Genomic DNA, 17670 nt, shown 5'->3' on the forward strand with positions numbered 1-17670 from the left:
TCCTTTGCCATTCCCTATCACTCCTCCCTGAGAGAGACTTCACCCGGAGTCATAAGGAAAAGGGGATGGCGTATTCTCTTAGCTATGAAGTAGGTATTTTTTTTAATCATGATCAGGAATTGCCTGGACTGTATGCTATAAAGAGATAAAGGTAACTGATTCCTACTTTCACTATTAAGTTGGTAAAACCCTTGGTGGGAAAAATGTGCATATGTGTAACCACATGGCTTTTGTTTGACACAGAATGAAAAGATGTGAGGATTAAAATACTCACCTAAATCCTTCTAAAGATACTAGGACCAAGAGACTCTGACAAAAATATCTATAATTTGTTTTAAAACAAGAACAGATAGCCGATCTCTGCTAACTTCACAAAAGAGAACTATCCTCATCAACAATATTCACAGGACAGGCGAGCTCTGGTGGCCTAGTGGCAAGAAGCTGCACTGCAATCCCAGAGGTGTGCGGTTTGAATCCACTAGATGCTCTGCCGGGGAAGGAGGGACAGTCTCCTCTTGTACCAGTCAGATCCAATTTGACATTACAAACACATACAAATAATAATAAAATTTTAAAAAAATACCAATATTCACACTACAAAACCAATTCCTATAAGGTCAGGCAGGCATGGTCTCACATGCTCCCGTATCTACTTCCACTAATTCTAACACCAATCTTCCTGCTCTACTGGACTTCAGATCTGTTGCAATAAACACAGATTTCAGAGAACCATACTCATGAGGTCAATTAGGGAATTAACAGATTACTATTAATGTTGGCAGCAGGATACCATTCCTCAGTCCTGATAGTTTATCAGGTGTGCTCACAAGTCCTTTGACTTTCACCCTCATAGCTTAGATCAGTGTTACAAAATTCTCCTAGTCCTGCCAATGATGGCATCTCCCCTCAGTCCTCCGGCAAGTTTGGGGAAAGGTTCCTAATGCTGGCTGCACGGGACAGCAGTCCCACCGGCAGCTCTGCCTCACCCTGGAATCGAGTTCTCTGCTGAGGCTGCTGTTGCTCTCATGTAGATCTCAGTCTGAGGGAGGCAGGAATGTCTCTCCCAAAAAAGCAAATGCTGCTCTTTCAGCTGCTTTTTTCTTGCTGGTGGTGATTCCCTCTTTTGCTACTAAATTTAACTTGGTGTGATGAGAAAAACTGACCAATCCCTAATGATAGCTTTATACACACGCTTTTGTTAAGTTGCCTCCAGAAACTATGAACTTTGATCAATGTCAATCATTGTAAAGGGGCTTCAGGCTTTTTTTTTAAAAAAAATTTATTTTATTAATTTTAATAAACATTTACAGAGATTTTGGATTTCCATTCATTCATTGTTGCACGCTTCAGGCTTTTTGTTCATAGGGTCGCTATGAGTCATGCTCAACTCAAAGGCAATCAACAACATCATTTTTAAGTTCCTTTGCACTTATGTGATGAGAGTCAAAGTCAGTGGCTAGGAAAGTAATTTTAAACAATAAATCCGTGATACCACACTTGTGTACTTTATCATTTTTCCATTTAGATCTCTATAATTACCCTTTATCAGGCTACAAGGCTGCCTATGACCACACTGATCTGATATATATAGCTTGATGAAGCTTGTGGCCTTGTTTTAAGAAGGAGTCAAAGATTAGGCACTGCTCACTTCAGCATTTTATTACTTTGCCATTGTTTTTGTTGTTGTTGTTGTTAAGTGCCATCAAGCCTGTATAAGACTCAGTGATCTTATGAGCACCAGATCTGAAACCTGTCCTCTCTCCTGCGTCATCCTCGTCTCTGACACAGTTTAGCCCACTATTGCAGTCACTGTCCATTTCATCAAAGGTCTTCCTCTCTTTTGCCGACTCTCCACTTTCCCAAGCATGATGTCCCTCTAGAAGGAATAGAAGTAACAGATACTAAAGTGAGAATGTAAGGAAAAGAAGTTGGAGAACCACTTGTGGACCTGGAGTCTTCTTTGCTTGTTCATTTCTTGACCTAGATTTTATATAGCAAGTTTGCTTTAAGGTTTCCTTGCGGATTTTCTTGGAATAGAACTCCCACGTACATATTAAAGTCCACAGAAGATCCATCAGGTTATAAACAAGCTTTCCTAAGTGCTGTCAGAATTGCAAAGTTTAAGACTTTTGTCTTCAAACGCTCGCATGTTATCATTGCCCACAATGTAATGAGGGCTTGTTGACTGCATCTGCAGCCTGGCTAGCACCCACACCTCAGGTCAGTGCAGGTCTACGGTTCACTCGGCGTTTTGCCTTTAGCATACTTGACTTTAGTTTTCTCTTCCATGAGAAGCCGACATACAGTCAAAGATTTACATTCACTTTCCAGCAGCATCGATTCATACAACCTTAGAGCCCATCCACAGGGATTCCTGGTTCTGCCTTGTAACGTTTTCCAATGTCGCAGAAATTTTCTGTAAACAAAATGTTTTTCTTAGAAAACGAAATAATCTAAATTAAGATCATTTGGTGGTTGTGGGGGGTTTTCCTGAAATTTGTTACTAACACTGTAGGTTAGAAAAAAAGGCTCCTTTGTTGGCTTTTCTTCTTTTGGACATTTTTTGGTTGCTGTTCTGAAAATAAATGTTATTATAAGGTGGGGTGGTTTTTTGGGGGGGTTTTGTTTAATTTTTTTTATTAATTTTAATGAACATTTATAGAGATTTTGTATTTCCACTCATTCATTGCTGCATTTTTCTCCCTGCCCCACCCCTCCCCCTAGTTCGCTCTTCTCTTTGCAATGTAAATTTCTTCATTGACATACAATGCCCCACTAGCTCAAAAATTCTGATTCTCTTCCTTTTCACTAGGTATACGTCAGAATGAGATCATTAGTTTTCCCTATGCTCATGCACTGCATTTTAAATGTATTTTTTCATGCACATATCACAAGAGTCAGTTGTATCGTTTCTGAGAGAGCAGTGAGCCTTGTATGTTATAGAGCTATTTTCATATTTTTAACTACAGTCTTAGCCATCATAGCTGAAGAAATATCGATGGAACACCATTCACACATACTACTATTTTTTTCCCCCCTTAGTTTTTGATGTACAAGCAGATGGTGAAGGTATTGGCAAGCTGAGGGTAACAGTCGAAGCTCTCCATGCCCTGCGGTCTGTCTACAAGGAATACAGCAAGAACTTGGAGGCTTGAAGGAAACTGACTGCTCCAGAGGCATCTCCTGCTCTTGAGTAAATACTCACATGAAAGCTCTGAGATGAGATTGGTGTAATTATTCCAGTAGATATCATCTATAATTCATGGCCAACTGAGGTGGGGGTTGGGGCTGGGTTTGAAGTGTTCAAGTTTTGTATACTTTTTCATTTGTTTATTTTTCTATTTCCTCCTTCCCAGGACTGCCACCCCTCAGGATTTCTGTTCCCCACAATAGGCAACACCTTCTCAATAATTTATACCTACATGATAGCCTGAGACATTCAATTTGCATTTTCAATGTTTTCTTATGAAGAACTGCAATGCAATTCCCGTTTTTATTTTTTAATAAGCAAAAAGCATAAATTTTAGAAAGTCTGTGAAAAAGAAGTACTTTTATGTGATCCCTAATCGTCCCACTAAATGGGGTGCTTTTGCCTGGCCTCATTAAGAGTTTTATACTGTGAAGATTTTATTAGAAGCAATATATGAAAATTACTTGGATTAATGTGTTAATCTTCCTCTTTAAAATGCTAATATCCATTTTATGCACATTAAAGCTCAGTATGCATTTTCTTTGATGCATGCAGTTTCTATCAATTAAATATAAAGAATGAGACTTGGCACCAATTTATTAAATTACTACAAATTTTTGTTTTCTTTCGTAAAAATCACAGTTCTTCCTACTCATATGTTTTCTTTTCTTTGTAATGGTAATGTGGAATCCAGAGAGATGTGTGTACAGAGAAGAAATATATAAATATATATCATTTGCCCCTTGGAAATTTATGTTATGACTTCGAAATTATCCAAAGTATGACTCAAATTCCGACATGCCTACTTAGACCTTAAAAGAGTATCTTTTTGTCATTTTTCAAATTTACCTCAAACTTGTAAAATGCTTACATGTATCTGGATAACCATATCCTCAAAAAGAGCAACTCAGAAAGTTAATTTTCTAGCTTTTACCCAATCTCACTGAAGGATTTAATTGATATTTTAAATGGAGCTGTGAATCAATGCTGCAAAGGAATTGTCTCTAGAGGTCTAGGATATAATGCATTTCATTTTTTAATTTACTTTTTTATTTGTCATTTTCTTCAAAGGATTTTTTTATAGGCTGTGGGTTTTCACTGTTTGCAAACAGGCTATGTTCCTTCTTAAGCACATACGAAGTATTCAGGGAGATAAGTAATTTATTAAAATCTAGCTAATTTGCCGTGATATATTAAATCTCTGCTTCAGTGATCACAGACCATTTCATTTAGAGAATTAGACATTCCCTCTTTGTGTGATTAAAGCTCTGGAAAATGAGTTCTTTGCTCCTATTTGTGAACATTCAAAGCCTGCTAATGGCAAGAAGATGGAATAGATTATGAGACAATTCATTACAGTTCAACAGAAAAAAAAAACCCAGCTATAATGCAAAAATGCAAGTATGAATATCTGCATATATTTTAAACCATCTGTGCTCTAATGGCTTCAATAATGACTCTCCTCTTAAGGAAGCTTTGAAATGACATCCGTACAATATTAATTTGTTGATGTACATTGTGGGGCCAGTAGAGTATGATCTGACCACAAAAATCTATAAATTCTGTCTATCCAGTTGAGCCTCCCTGTACTGGGGCCTGCCATCTCCAAGGAGAATCTTGCTCTCATCAAACTCTGCAAATCTTTGTAACAATTCATTCCTCTGGAACCTTCTAGCAACCACAAACATCTGCAGACTAAACCTCTCCAACCCTAGTAAACAGCCACATGTTTGTTGTCACTTTAGCTGGCTCTGAGCTCATCTTTTTGGCCTCTTTTTCTAGCTTTCTTTGGCTTTCTGCAGTTACAGTGTCATTAAGGCCCTTAATATTCCCTGCCGTAATTTAAAACAGCCAGATTATAGCCTGGGATTAACTGAGTGGGTTTTGAGACATTTATTGTGGTATTCTCTCAGGAGGTTTGTATTATTGTTTTAAAACATTACATCCCAAACTAAATATCCTTTCTGCAGGGAGGAAAACTGACTTGTGCTGACTTCTTATGATCTTTTTAAGTGGAGAGGGGAGGTTTTTATTAGAAAACCTCTGAAATCTAGGCTAGTGCATTGAACGTATATATCAGATAAGATCAGAAAGTCAGCCCCATTCCTGTCACATTCATATCTACTGGGATAGAACAGTCAAGATCGCTTTGCTGGTTTTAAGGAGCTCTGGTAGTACAATGGTTAAGCAGTTAAGGGTTAAAGGTCAACAGTTTGAACTCACCAGCTATTCTTCAGGAGAACGATGTAACACTCAGCTGCTATAAGGATTTATAGGTTTGAAAAAAGCCTATGGGGCCATTCTAATTGGGCCTCAGGTGCCACTGTGAGTTGAAATCAACTCAGTGACAATAAGTTTGGTTTTGTTTTCTGTTTTTCTAGTCTTAAAATATCCAGCTTCAAACTTTTGTAAAATTTGATGCTACTTTTTTTAATTATAGGGAGCTCTGGTGACTTCTTGTTGTTGTTGTTGATTGCCTTCAAGTCAAGACCACTCATAGCGACCCAATGAACAGAAGGCCTGCAGCCTTTCTATTATTGACATTTATGAAAGTTCATAGCGTCTCTAGAGGCATGTTGTTGAAGAAGTGGACGCCACTGGTGGCTTAGTGGTAAGGAAGTGCACTGCTAACACAAAGGTACAAGCTTCGAGTCCACCAGTTGCTCCACAGGAGAAAGATGCAGTCTCCTCCCATGTGACTTTACTTCTGAAACCCTGTTAGAGGGTCAGCTCTGGGTCAGGTCCGACTTGATGGTACATCACAACAACAACAACTCCATAGAGTGGTAGTTTTTTACAGCTCTGGTGGCTCAGTGACAAGAAATTACACTGCCTTCACAAAAGCATTCGGTTCAAATCCAACAGCTGCTCCACGGAAGAAAGATTCGTAATCTCCTGTGTGATTTTCTGCCTCTGAAAACCCACTGGAGTGTCAACTATGAGTTGGTTCTGACTCAATGAAACACAATGTAGCAACAACAAACATTTTCATCAGTAATTAAATAGTGCAAACATATTTTGAAGTTGCTGAGTGGTTTTGAATGATATTATATAACCATAACTGGCCAAGGATATTTTTTCCCTTGTTTTGTTTTAACCAGTTTATTGAAAAGTTTCCTCACCTTGAAAGCATTACAATGTGTTGAACTTTACTTGGTGAGAAAAGCCTGATCCATTCAGTAGGTCTTTGGGAGGAGGGATGGGTGGGTTTTGGATAGTGACACATAGATATCATGAGTTTAAGGTAATGTTTGTATGGCTTTACAGCTCTTGACATAAATATACACAGTCTTCTTAGCACTTCTTTGGAGCTGTACTGCTTTTAATTTGGATATATAAATAGAGATGTGTGATGTGGTGTAGGGGAGGGTGTATTTTACATGCCTTTTTTTTTGCCTACTGTAGTAGAAATGTCAAATTCCCAGCCACTATCATGAGGAGCAGTTGACAAAAATAAGCTTTATGGTTTACAGTGCAGTTTAAATAGAGAGCATTTCTCTTCACTCTCCATTTCAACATGTTTTCTGAATTATCATGGTTTATTGCTATTTAACTAAAATTAGTTTTTTAAGAATAAATAGAGAATATGTTTAATTGAATAGAGAAGGGTCACATTGAAATTGTGCTCCTTCTGCCATTCATTCATTACCACCAAATACAAATAATTTCCTAAAAGTTTTGAAGCAGTAAGGGCTGAGATGTGGTCATGTGATTGGGGAGGTTTTGTATGTATCCATGTTCCCACAACAAAACATACGTTATTTTAGTAATCTGACATCAAGAGCTGTGACAATGAAAACCAGTTCTTAAACATGTTCGAACAAGAATCTGATTAACATTTTTGTGGATCTGGAAAATAACTTTTTTGTTTGTTTGTTAAACTGTTCCTGAATTTAGAATTATTTCCTTATGCACTAAATAGTAAAATGCAAATCATGTTTGTGAAAAATAGAAGTAAAATGTTATCTTTGTACAACCAGCCAAGGGAGAGCTTCTGGAATACAGAATTATCAAGCTATTAACAGGATCAGGACAATTCATCCCCAGTTGTGAGAGTACATTTTAATAACTCGTTCAAGCCTCTCACTACTTTAATAGGGCAACATACTGAATTAAATCCATGAATGTTCAGAACATAAACAAACTTCTAGGGTCAACGTCAACCAGAAAGCTAAAAATATCAAAGCAGTATTTTTTTTAACGTGAAAATACTAAATTAGAATATATTTCATCTTTTACTTTATAAAATAATTTTTTTAACTTCCAGTTCAAAGTATTGCTAATAGGCTGACCCTTATACCATAACAGGGCACATTTTCTACTGTTTTCACACTTTTTGTTCTTGCTTTTTTATTACTCCCATGCCTTTGATTCATATACTATGCATATTTTCTCCTCAGTTTATCTGAAATAAAATCTAAAATACCTCAAACTCTGCAGTCAAGTCAGTTCCTATTCTTAGTAACCCCCATCAGGTTTCCAGAGTGATAAATTATAACCAGAGGAGACTGCCCACCTTTCTGCCATGACGCAGCCAATGAACGTGTAAGGCCAGAGACAAACACACAGCCAGTTAGTGGTACATCATCCTATGGACTACCCACCAGGGCTCCCAGCCTGAAATAAAATCTGGTACCCTCAAACTTAGAACACTGTGTCTTTTTTTTTTTTTTTTTTTGCAAGAGGGATAGTAATAATCTGTTCCCATTCATAGTAATAACTGTGTAATCTTTCCCTTTCCTTCCACTTTTTGTTCTTTATCAACTACTGAGGTTCACCTTTTTGATTCCTGTAACATTGTCCTATCTGTCTCACTGAGCACCACTTGTTTTCTTCTTTAATTAGGTTTGGCATCTTGATTTTTATAAATCTGCAACCTGTTCTACTCACATCTGCACTCATATAGCATCTTCTGTTTGTCACATACTTCTTTTTTTATTTTATTTTATTATTTTTGTGTGCATGTACCGTCAAATCAGATCTGACTGGTACAGGAGGAGATTGTCTCTCATTCTCCAGCAGAGCATCTGGTGGATTTGAACCACATGCCTCTGGGATTGCAGTGCAGCTTCTTGCCACTAGGCCACAAGAGCTCCCCTGTCACATACTTCTTGTTAGTTATCCAGAGGACATGTTTCCTTCTTTTCTGGATTTTTCCCCTCTTTTTTTTTTAATTAATTTTAATCAAAGTTTACAGAGACATTGAATTTCCATTTATTCATTGTTGCACCCTTTCTTCCCTGCCCACCCCTTCCCCACAGTTCATTTTTCTCTTTGAAAAGTAAAAGAAAAATTCTTTCTTTGTTATACAACACCTGCCCCCCCACCCCGCCCGTCCATTCCACTATGCAGCTTTCATTCTGGACTCTTGTCATGATAATAATACCTAATCATATATTCCTTTTATGCAGTTCTCTCATCTGTTTCAATGCCATGTACATTATTTATCCCCTCTTTTCTTAATTTCCCCCAACCCCCATGTCAGCCCTGCTTTACAACAGTATCATTATGCAGTATTTGTCCTTTCATGACTGAGATATTTCACTCAGCATAACGTCCTCCAGGGTCCCCCATTTTGTATAATTCATGAGTTCCTTGTTTTCTATGCAGCATAGTATTCCATTGTGTGACTATACCACAGCTTCTCTATTCGTTTGTTAATGGGCACTTAGGTTGTTTCCAACTCTTTGCTATTGTGAACAAAGCTGTGATAAACATGGGTATGCATATATCTGCCTGGGTGGTGGTTATGGTTTCTTTAGGGTATATTACCAGTAGTGGAATTGCTGGGTCAAATGATATTTCTATTTCCAGTTTTTGAGAAAGTGCCATACCACCTTCCATAGTGGTTGCACCATTTTACACTCCCACCAACAGTGAATAAGGGTTCCAGTTTCTCCACAACCTCACCAGCATTTGTTTTCTGTTCTGTTAAATTTTGCTATTCTTACGGGGGTGAGATGATATCTCATAGTTGTTTTGATTTGCATCTTTCTTAGAACGAGGGATTTTGAACATTTCTTCATGTGTTTATTCACTATCTGAATGTCTTCTTTGGTGAAGTGAAATTTTTTCCCCCTCTTAAGTTAAAGTTTATAAAGCAAATTTACTTTCCAATAAGCTAATCACATATATATTGTTTTATAACATTAATTACAATACCCACTACATCACTGCACTCTTCCCACTTCCTACCTGTGATTCTCATTTCCATATATCCTCTGTCCAACCACTTCCCACTTTCTGAGCTTTATCTTTGGCCAAATGCTGCCCCTTTGTCCTTACATGGTCATTTATTAGAAGAAATGAGTACCTCACTGCTGCTATTGCTCACCTCATAGGTCTCTTTCTGGTTAGGCTGAAACTTGGACTAAATGGTTAAATTCAAAAGGTGACTAAGGCCATATTCTCAAGGGTTCCACCAGTCCATCATACCAATAAACCTGGCCATTTTTACTCTATTTTTTGAGATTTCTTCTATGTTTTCTCCTACTCAATGCCAGACCTTCTGCTGTGATCTCTTTTAGAGTTGTTCTTGTTATCCAGTTGCCATCTAGTTCAAGTGTCTGTCAAGGCCTGCAAGTTGAGATTCACGTGGTCTTTTGAACTGTTTCTAGCAATCTGTACTTTTCTTCCTTCTTTATTTTACAGAGGAAGAAACCAGTAGTTACATCTCAGGTGCCAGTTTAGAAGCTTTTAGGACCTCTATTGCTGCTCAACAAAAGAGCAGCTTTGTTGATTATGTTATACTGCCTGAACCTGATGTACCCCAAGAGTGTATTCCTTAAGCCCAGGACCTGAAACTTGTTCTTTCAGGGTGTTTGGTTATGAGTAAGATTTTCTACATAGCCTATTTGTGAAACACAATGTGAATGAAGGAGAGTGAGACAATGAACGGGGGAAAAGCTACATTTACATACCTTTGCTCCCTGTTGACTCTCATATGCATGTATATTTTTACATCATATGTTAATATAAATTTAGAAATGTCATCTGTTTTTGTATCCACTTGTAGATTAATGATTTTTTACTAGTACTGTATGGCTACATATGTAAAAGTGTTTCTCTTTACTGATTATTACTTGTTTACTGTTCTGTGTCTTCCCTTTTATTGTAGGCTGGGTTCTCTAGAGAAACTAAACCAGTTAATACATACAGAGAAAGAGAGATTGATCTAAAGACTCGGTTGCTTAAGACTAGCAAATCCCAAGTCTATGGCATTTAGCTTTCAGGAGCTTACAGATCCAAGGTCAGCAGACAAAGTATGCCACTGACTGAAATTTAAAGAAACTAAGAAGTGGTGAACCAGATGCAGGATCAAGAACAGGCAAAAAGCAAGCCAGCTCTACCAGACTTTATACACTTGGTGCGGGCCACACCCCGGAGGAAACTCATCCTCAACCAATTGGCTAGTCGCAGCAAATCCAACCAAGGGAACGAGGACTACATTAAACCACACCACAACTGCCGAACTAGAGACCAGGCAGCCAAGTTGACACACAGCAGTAATGATGACAGGCCACCCTTTGTCAGATTGGCACTTGTACACTTCTTAAACAATAATCTTAAATACAATTATAAAATCATACCAATGTGATACAACTAGAATACAACCAGAAGTATGATAGCACTGTTTAGCTCTTATGTTTTGTGTGTAAAGAACATTAAACATACAAGGAAGGAATGCTCTTAACAATTATATTCCTTAAATCTGCAACTAGTCATATGGTCAGTATTGGTGTTTCAAACTGCCTTTTTCTAAAGGATTAGAAAAGTCTGGCTCAGAAACCTTTCTGTGGTCTGATAAAAATCATGGGAATGATGCAGGACTGAGCAGCTGTCTGTTCCAGTGGACAGCAGGTCACCACAGACAAAATCCATTTTGGAAGGTTAACAGGTATTGGAAGTAAGGGAATAGGGAAAAATAAATAGGTGAGGTGAAAAGACAATACACAATAAAGAGCTGTTTAGTCACTGTTAACTCTTATTATGCTTATCAGTGGTAACAAGTATTACAAAACAAAATGTCTATGAATGACTATATGGAAATCAAATATGAATTGTAAACCTTCACTCAAAAAAAATTTAAAAAAATTTTTAAGAACCACCTTCTTGTAGGTATGGAGATAGGGCTTGACGCACACCCTTCCCAATTTTGAACCATGCAGTATTTTGTTGCTCTGTTCTAACGACTGCCTCCTGGTCCAAGTATAGGTTTCACATAAGCACAATCGAGTGTTCTGGGATTCACATTCTTCTCAGAGTCAGCCACAGTTTGTTGTGATCCACACAGTCAAAACACTTTTGTATAGTCAATGAAACACTGATAGATATTCCTCTGGTACTCCCTACTTTCATCCAAGATCCATCTAATATTAGCTACAATATGCCTAGTACCAAGACACCTTCTAAACCCAGCCTGCACTTCTGGCAGTTCTCAATTGATGTGCTGTTCCAATTTGGTTTGGTTTTGGGTTTTTTTATAATCCTCAGCAGAATCTTGCTTACATGTGATATTAATGATATTGTTCAATAATTTCCACACTCTGTCTGATCACCTTTCTTTGGAATGGGAACAAATATACATCTCTTCCAGTCAATTGGCCAAGTGGTTGTCCTCTTTCTTGGCACAACTTGGTGAGCACATCTAGGGAAGCATCTGTTTGTTGAAATATATCAATTGGTATACCATCTATTCCTGGGGCCTTATTTTTTGCCAATTATTTCAGAGAAACTTGAACTTCCTCCTTCATCACCACAGGCTCTTATGTTGCTCATATGTTGTTTCATGAAATTCTTCTGTGTCCGCCAATTCCTTTTGGTACAATGACTCTTTCCATCTTGTTTTAATACTTCCTGGATCATTTAATATTCTGCCCAAAGCATCCTTAAGTGTTGCAACTTGAGGCTTGAGTTTGTTCTTCAGTTCCTTGAGCTTAAGAAATACTGAGCATCACCCTGAAACCCACAGCGTCCCTTTTCAGCAGGAAGTAGCTAAGAGAATATGCCATCCCCTTTTCCTTATGACTCAGGGTGAAGTCTCTCTCAGGGAGGAGTGATAGGGAATGGCAAAGGACACACTGACAAAGAAGATTAATCAGAACTAGCTTTGACAAGCACTGTGGCATTTGGACAAGAACAAACTGGGAGGAGGGTAGAGAGAATAGTGCAACAATGAATGAATGGAAACCCAAAATCTCTGTAAATGTTTATGAAAATTAATAAAATATAATTATAGAAAAAAAAAAGAAATACTGAGCAACCTTACCCCCTTTGATTTTCTGACTCCAGCTCTGTGCACATTTCATCATAATACTTTTAACTTCCTGCACTGCCCTTTGAAATCTTCTGTTCAACTCCTTAATATCTTTCTTTCCTCTGCTTTGGCTTCTCAGAAGTGCAATATTCAGAGTCTCTTCTGATATCCATTTTTGTCTTTTCTTCTTCCTCTGTCTTTGTAATGACCTTTTGCACTCTTAGTGAAACCAGGTTGCTCCTTGGAGGCAAGCATTCTGAAGCTTTGGACATGTTGCAAGGAGGGGAGGGACCAGTCCTTGGAGAGGGACATCAAGTTTAGGAGGATGGAAGGATAGCACAGGAGAGAAAGACCCTCGATGAGATGGCTTGATTCAGTGACTGGGGAAATGGGGGTAGGTCTGTCAGAGACAGTAAGATCGGCACAGGATAGAGCGGGGTTCAGGGCTGTTGTACATAGGCTATGAGTCAACAGGTGACTCGATGGCACACAACAACAACAACACCTACCACCCATTCAATTTTCCCTTTGCCCTCAAAAAGCACTTTAGATGCTCATGCTGTTTCACCTCATGGAATAATCCAAACCATTCCTTCAAGATCTGGGTCATTAATAGTCATGTCACAAATGGGTTGCTATACTCCTCCATTGACTTTAATCATAGGACATGGCAATACTAAAAGATAAGCTGGAGAATCTCCTGTATTCCATACATAATCTTATTTCCATTATGTTTTATCAATCCTATATGCTCCTGGTAATCAGGATCTGTTACTCTATGCAATTATAGTAGCTTCCTTCTTTACCTTTTATCTTGGAAGCACAAACAGCCCAAAGTGGCCAAGCCATAACTTAACTCCCAATTCAGTAGAATCATTTGGCCTTTTTCTCCAGGTGAGAGCATCCCTCCTTTGGAACAAAGATGCAAAGCCCACAGAGCATAAGATTGCAGGTAGAGAAAGCAAAACTTTTGTGATTATTAGGGATATCCCTAATACTTGGTTCCTCCAATAGGTCAGAAAAGCAGCTCCATACTGGACACTGCCTTAAAGCATATACAGCTTCTTGGAGAACATTAACTCACTCCCACAAAGTACTTCCTCCTACCTAGCACCGTAAGTGTGTCTTTAGAGGGCCATTCCGTCATGTCAAGGCAGCTACTTCAAGATGATACAAAGTTGGTAAAACCAGTGAACTACATACATAAGGGCCTGTTCCTGCAGTTTATTTACTGTTGAGTTCTTTGATCCATGGTGATACACCATCACGTGAATAAGGGATTCTTTAAGTTCATAGATGGTAGTCCTGGTAGAAGCATTAAATGGAGGAAAAATAAGTCTGTAACCCATCCAAGTATCCATTCAAGAAAGAATCAAACCCTTTCCGTTCTACAAGTGACCCAGTGTAATCAACCTACCATCAAGTTGCTGACTGATCACCCGAAGGAATGTTTCTGTATTAGACCCATGTCGGTCTCTGCTGCTGGAAAATTGAGTATAGAGCTGTGACTATAACCAAGTCAGTGTCCATGTTGCCAAATCTGTGCATGACTTCCACCCTTTCACCAAGGCCACTTTGTTCACGGATTTTCCTTTGTAACCTTTGTCTTAGGTTTTACACCTAGGTCCTTAGTCCATCTTGAGTTAGTTTCTTCATATGGTGTAAGGTATGTATCTTGTCCCAATTTTCTACAAATAGATATCCCAGTTTTGCTAGCAGTTAAAGAGATGGTCTTCCCCCTCACTTAAAGGATTCCTCCTGTTTGTCAAAGATCAGATCTCCGTAAGTGGATGGATACATTTGCTTCTGGCTTATCAGGTCCCTTATTAAGTGTGTGGTTTTGTACCATTACCAGGCTACTTTTTGTTTTCTTCAGCTGTCCTTTGGAATCTGGTGTTCATCTTTTTTACTTCAGCTTTTCTTGTTTTGGCTTCTCAAACATTCGAGTGCAATTTCCAGAGTCTCATCTGACATACATGTGATCTTTTCTTCCTCCTAGTCTTTGTAATAACCTTTTTCTCTCGTCATGGATGATGTCCTTGATGTCATCCCATAGCCCATCTGGTCTTCTATCATTAATGTCCACTGTCTCAACCCTTTTCTTGAGATGGCCTTTAAATTCAAGTAGGATAGACTCAGTGTTGTATTCTGGTTCTTGTGAACTATTTTCTTCAGTTTTAGTTTGAACTTGCTCATAAGTAATTGTTTGTCTCTTCCACAGTCAGCACCTAGACTGGTCCTGACTGCTGATACTCAGCTTCTCCAAAGACTGCCTCCACAGCCAGTCTGATTCCTATGTTGTTCATCAGGTGAGGCCCATGCATATAGTTGTCATTTGTGGCTTCTTAGAAAGGTGTTCACAATTAATAAACCATTGGTTGTAAAATTCAGTCATTCACTCTCCAGTCTCATTTCTATCACTGAGTCAGTAATTTCCAACTCTTTTCCTTCTTTGTTTCCAACTTTTGCATTCCAGTCACCAATTATTATTAATGCATCTTGAATGTATGTTTGATCAATCTCAGACTGAAGAAGTTGATAGAAATCCTCAGTTTCCTCATCTTTGGCTTTAGTTGTTGGAGTGTATATTTGAATAATAGTTATATTAACGGTCTTCCTTGTATTTTTAAGGGCAAAATCCTATCACTCACAGAATTGTACTTCAGGCTAGATCTTGAGATGGTCTTCTTTTAATGTGAATACCACATAATTTTTCAATTTCAAGAAAACAGAAATCTTCACTACTGAGCCAACAGACAATACAAAAAGCAAGTATGTCATGGAGTAAGAGGTCGCCATTGACAGTTTCAGACTTTTCTCCATTTGTCATGATGTTTTTTATTGGTCCAGTGGTAAGAATTTTTGTCTTCTTGATTTTGAGATGCAATCCATTATTGAAGGCTGTGGTCCTGCATCAAGCATTTCATATTCTCTTCCTCACTTTCTGCAAGCAAGGTTGTGTTATCTGCATTATGGCAAGTTGTTGATAAGTCTTCCGCCTATTCTGATGCCATATTCTTCTTCCTAAGAGTCCAGCTTCTTAAATTATTTATTCAGCATACAGATTGGATAGATACGGAGAAAGAATACAACCCTGATGCACATCTTTCCTGATTTTAAACCATGCACTATTCGCTTGCTCTATTCAGACAACAACTTTTTGGTATGTGTATAGGTTTTATATGAACATAATTAGAGATTGTGAGATTCCCATTCTTCTCAATGTTAGCCATAGTTTGTTATGATCCATATAGTCAACTGCTTTTGCATAGACAGTATAACACAATTAGACATTATTCTGTGTATATAAACACAAATAGAATTCCAGAGCCTATCCAAAATGTTTTTAAGACTTTACAGGTGACAGTGACACCCTAAGCCAGCCATTAAGAAAGTGGAGGAAACCGTAGACTAATGTTTGTATCTTTGCTTTCTTTATCCTTTACAGTGAAGTAACAGAGTCTACAAATGAGAACGCTCTCAGGAACGACTAGCAAGAAAATGAAGACTGAAGACTTAAAAATTGATGGTTTCATTAAAATCAAGTTTTATTTGCTGAAAATGTACTTTGTTTTAATTATATATGCCATCAGTAACAAAAGAGAAAAAGAATTTAAAAAACATTACATATTAAAATCTTGAAAATACATAAAACATAGAAGTAAAAAAATTAGGGAGACTTTTGTAACAAAAGAAATACAGAAGCATGTGGAAGTTGGAAAAGGAATAAAGAAGACTGAAGTAGAATTGATGCCATTGAATTGTTGAGTTGGTGAAGAGTATTGATTATACCACACTACCAAAAGAACAAATCTGTCTGAGAGGTGCAGCCAGAATTCTCAGGCTGTCAGGAGGAAGAAGTCCCTGGAAAGGGACCTCATGTTTGGAAAGATGGAGGGCCTGTGAAGGAGAGAAAGATCTATTGAGAAAGACTGGCACAATGACAACAACAGCGGGCTTACTCCCCACCGTAGGTACTGGTGACGGTGAGGCAGGATCAGGCATGGCTTTAATCTATGGTAGCTAGGGTCCCCGTGAGTAGGAGCTGTGTCCACAGCACCTGACAGCAACAATTGAGTGTATAAAAATTAAGGTAGAGTACCACCTTTACACATCTCAACAATAGATTCCCTTTTTTCATTTTTGAGAATACTGGCAAAACTTCCACCTGTTTAGCAATTTCGACACATAAAATTCTGCATCATTGACTAAATTCTTCAAATTTCCCAGCCATTCTCATCTTTTTCTGAGTTATTCTTATAAACTCACTGTCCCTGAGGTCCCTTATCTAGCTTTCAAGTTGATATTGCCCATTTAGATAAGATAGTTCTTACAGATAAGTGATAAGTTACCTGCCCATATAGTTTTTAAATGAGCATAATACTTAAGACAGAGCTATTTTAATATTTAAGTTAAACTTTTGTTTAGTATTTTAAAACCAGACACATGTATTTTTGGTTTAAGATTTAAGGATTATCTCAAGATAGTTTCAATAATATTTCCAGTCTCCATGGCTCCAGAACATCTAAAGGGCATGAAAACTTAAAATTCTGTGTTTTTGCTCTTGACATCAGAATTCTGATATGTAATTTTTTTTTATCAGAATGCTGAGTATGTAGCTTGGCACCATCTAGTTCTTTAGATCTCATGGATGTAATTAACCACATGTTCAATTTCCCCCTCCTGTTCCTACTTTTTGTTTCTCCAAGAGAATAATGACCCATTTCTGTTATTTTGAAGCAGTTGCTTGAAAGCTTTTAAGACACCTCCCTCCCCCACCCCCATCAGTACTATTCAGGGAGCTAGAAGGTAGAACAGAAGCAATAAATATGTTATTAGGCTGATTAACTGGGATATGATAACCCTAAACCTCCAAACTAAGGCACCAAATTCCATTAGATGTTTGGATATAAATACATAAGTAGCCTTGCTGGCTACTTTTTTTTGGTCATTGTTATACCACATCACTTTTGCCTATTTCGATTTTTACATTAGTGCACCCAACTGACAACAATTACAATAACAATATAAATAAGATTTCATTGTATTGATATGCCACAATTAGATTGTTCATCTGTTGATGAACATTTGAGTTGTTTCCACTTTGGACTATTATGAATAGTGCTACTACAAATATTCAATTTGTTTAATGCCTGTTATTAACTATTTTGGAGCTGTACCTAGATGTGGAATTTTTGGGTCATAAGGCCATATAGTCTTTACA

General features: G+C 37.9%; 1 protein-coding gene across 2 annotated transcripts in view; it reads left to right on the forward strand.

Annotated features, from left to right (window-relative positions):
* Window positions 1-3155, forward strand: part of RPGRIP1L (RPGRIP1-like) — a 118196-nt gene extending 115041 nt beyond the window's left edge. For both annotated transcript variants that reach the window (XM_006897094.1, XM_006897095.1), the window contains one exon: window positions 3043-3155. In XM_006897094.1, the coding sequence (XP_006897156.1) occupies window positions 3043-3155 (113 nt within the window). The remainder of the gene's footprint in view (window positions 1-3042) is intronic.
* The last annotated feature ends 14515 nt before the right edge of the window (window positions 3156-17670 follow it).

Source organism: Elephantulus edwardii, unplaced genomic scaffold (genome assembly GCF_000299155.1).
Source record: "Elephantulus edwardii isolate Elephantulus edwardi_28Jun2011 unplaced genomic scaffold, EleEdw1.0 scaffold00201, whole genome shotgun sequence".
Lineage (NCBI taxonomy): Eukaryota > Metazoa > Chordata > Mammalia > Macroscelidea > Macroscelididae > Elephantulus > Elephantulus edwardii.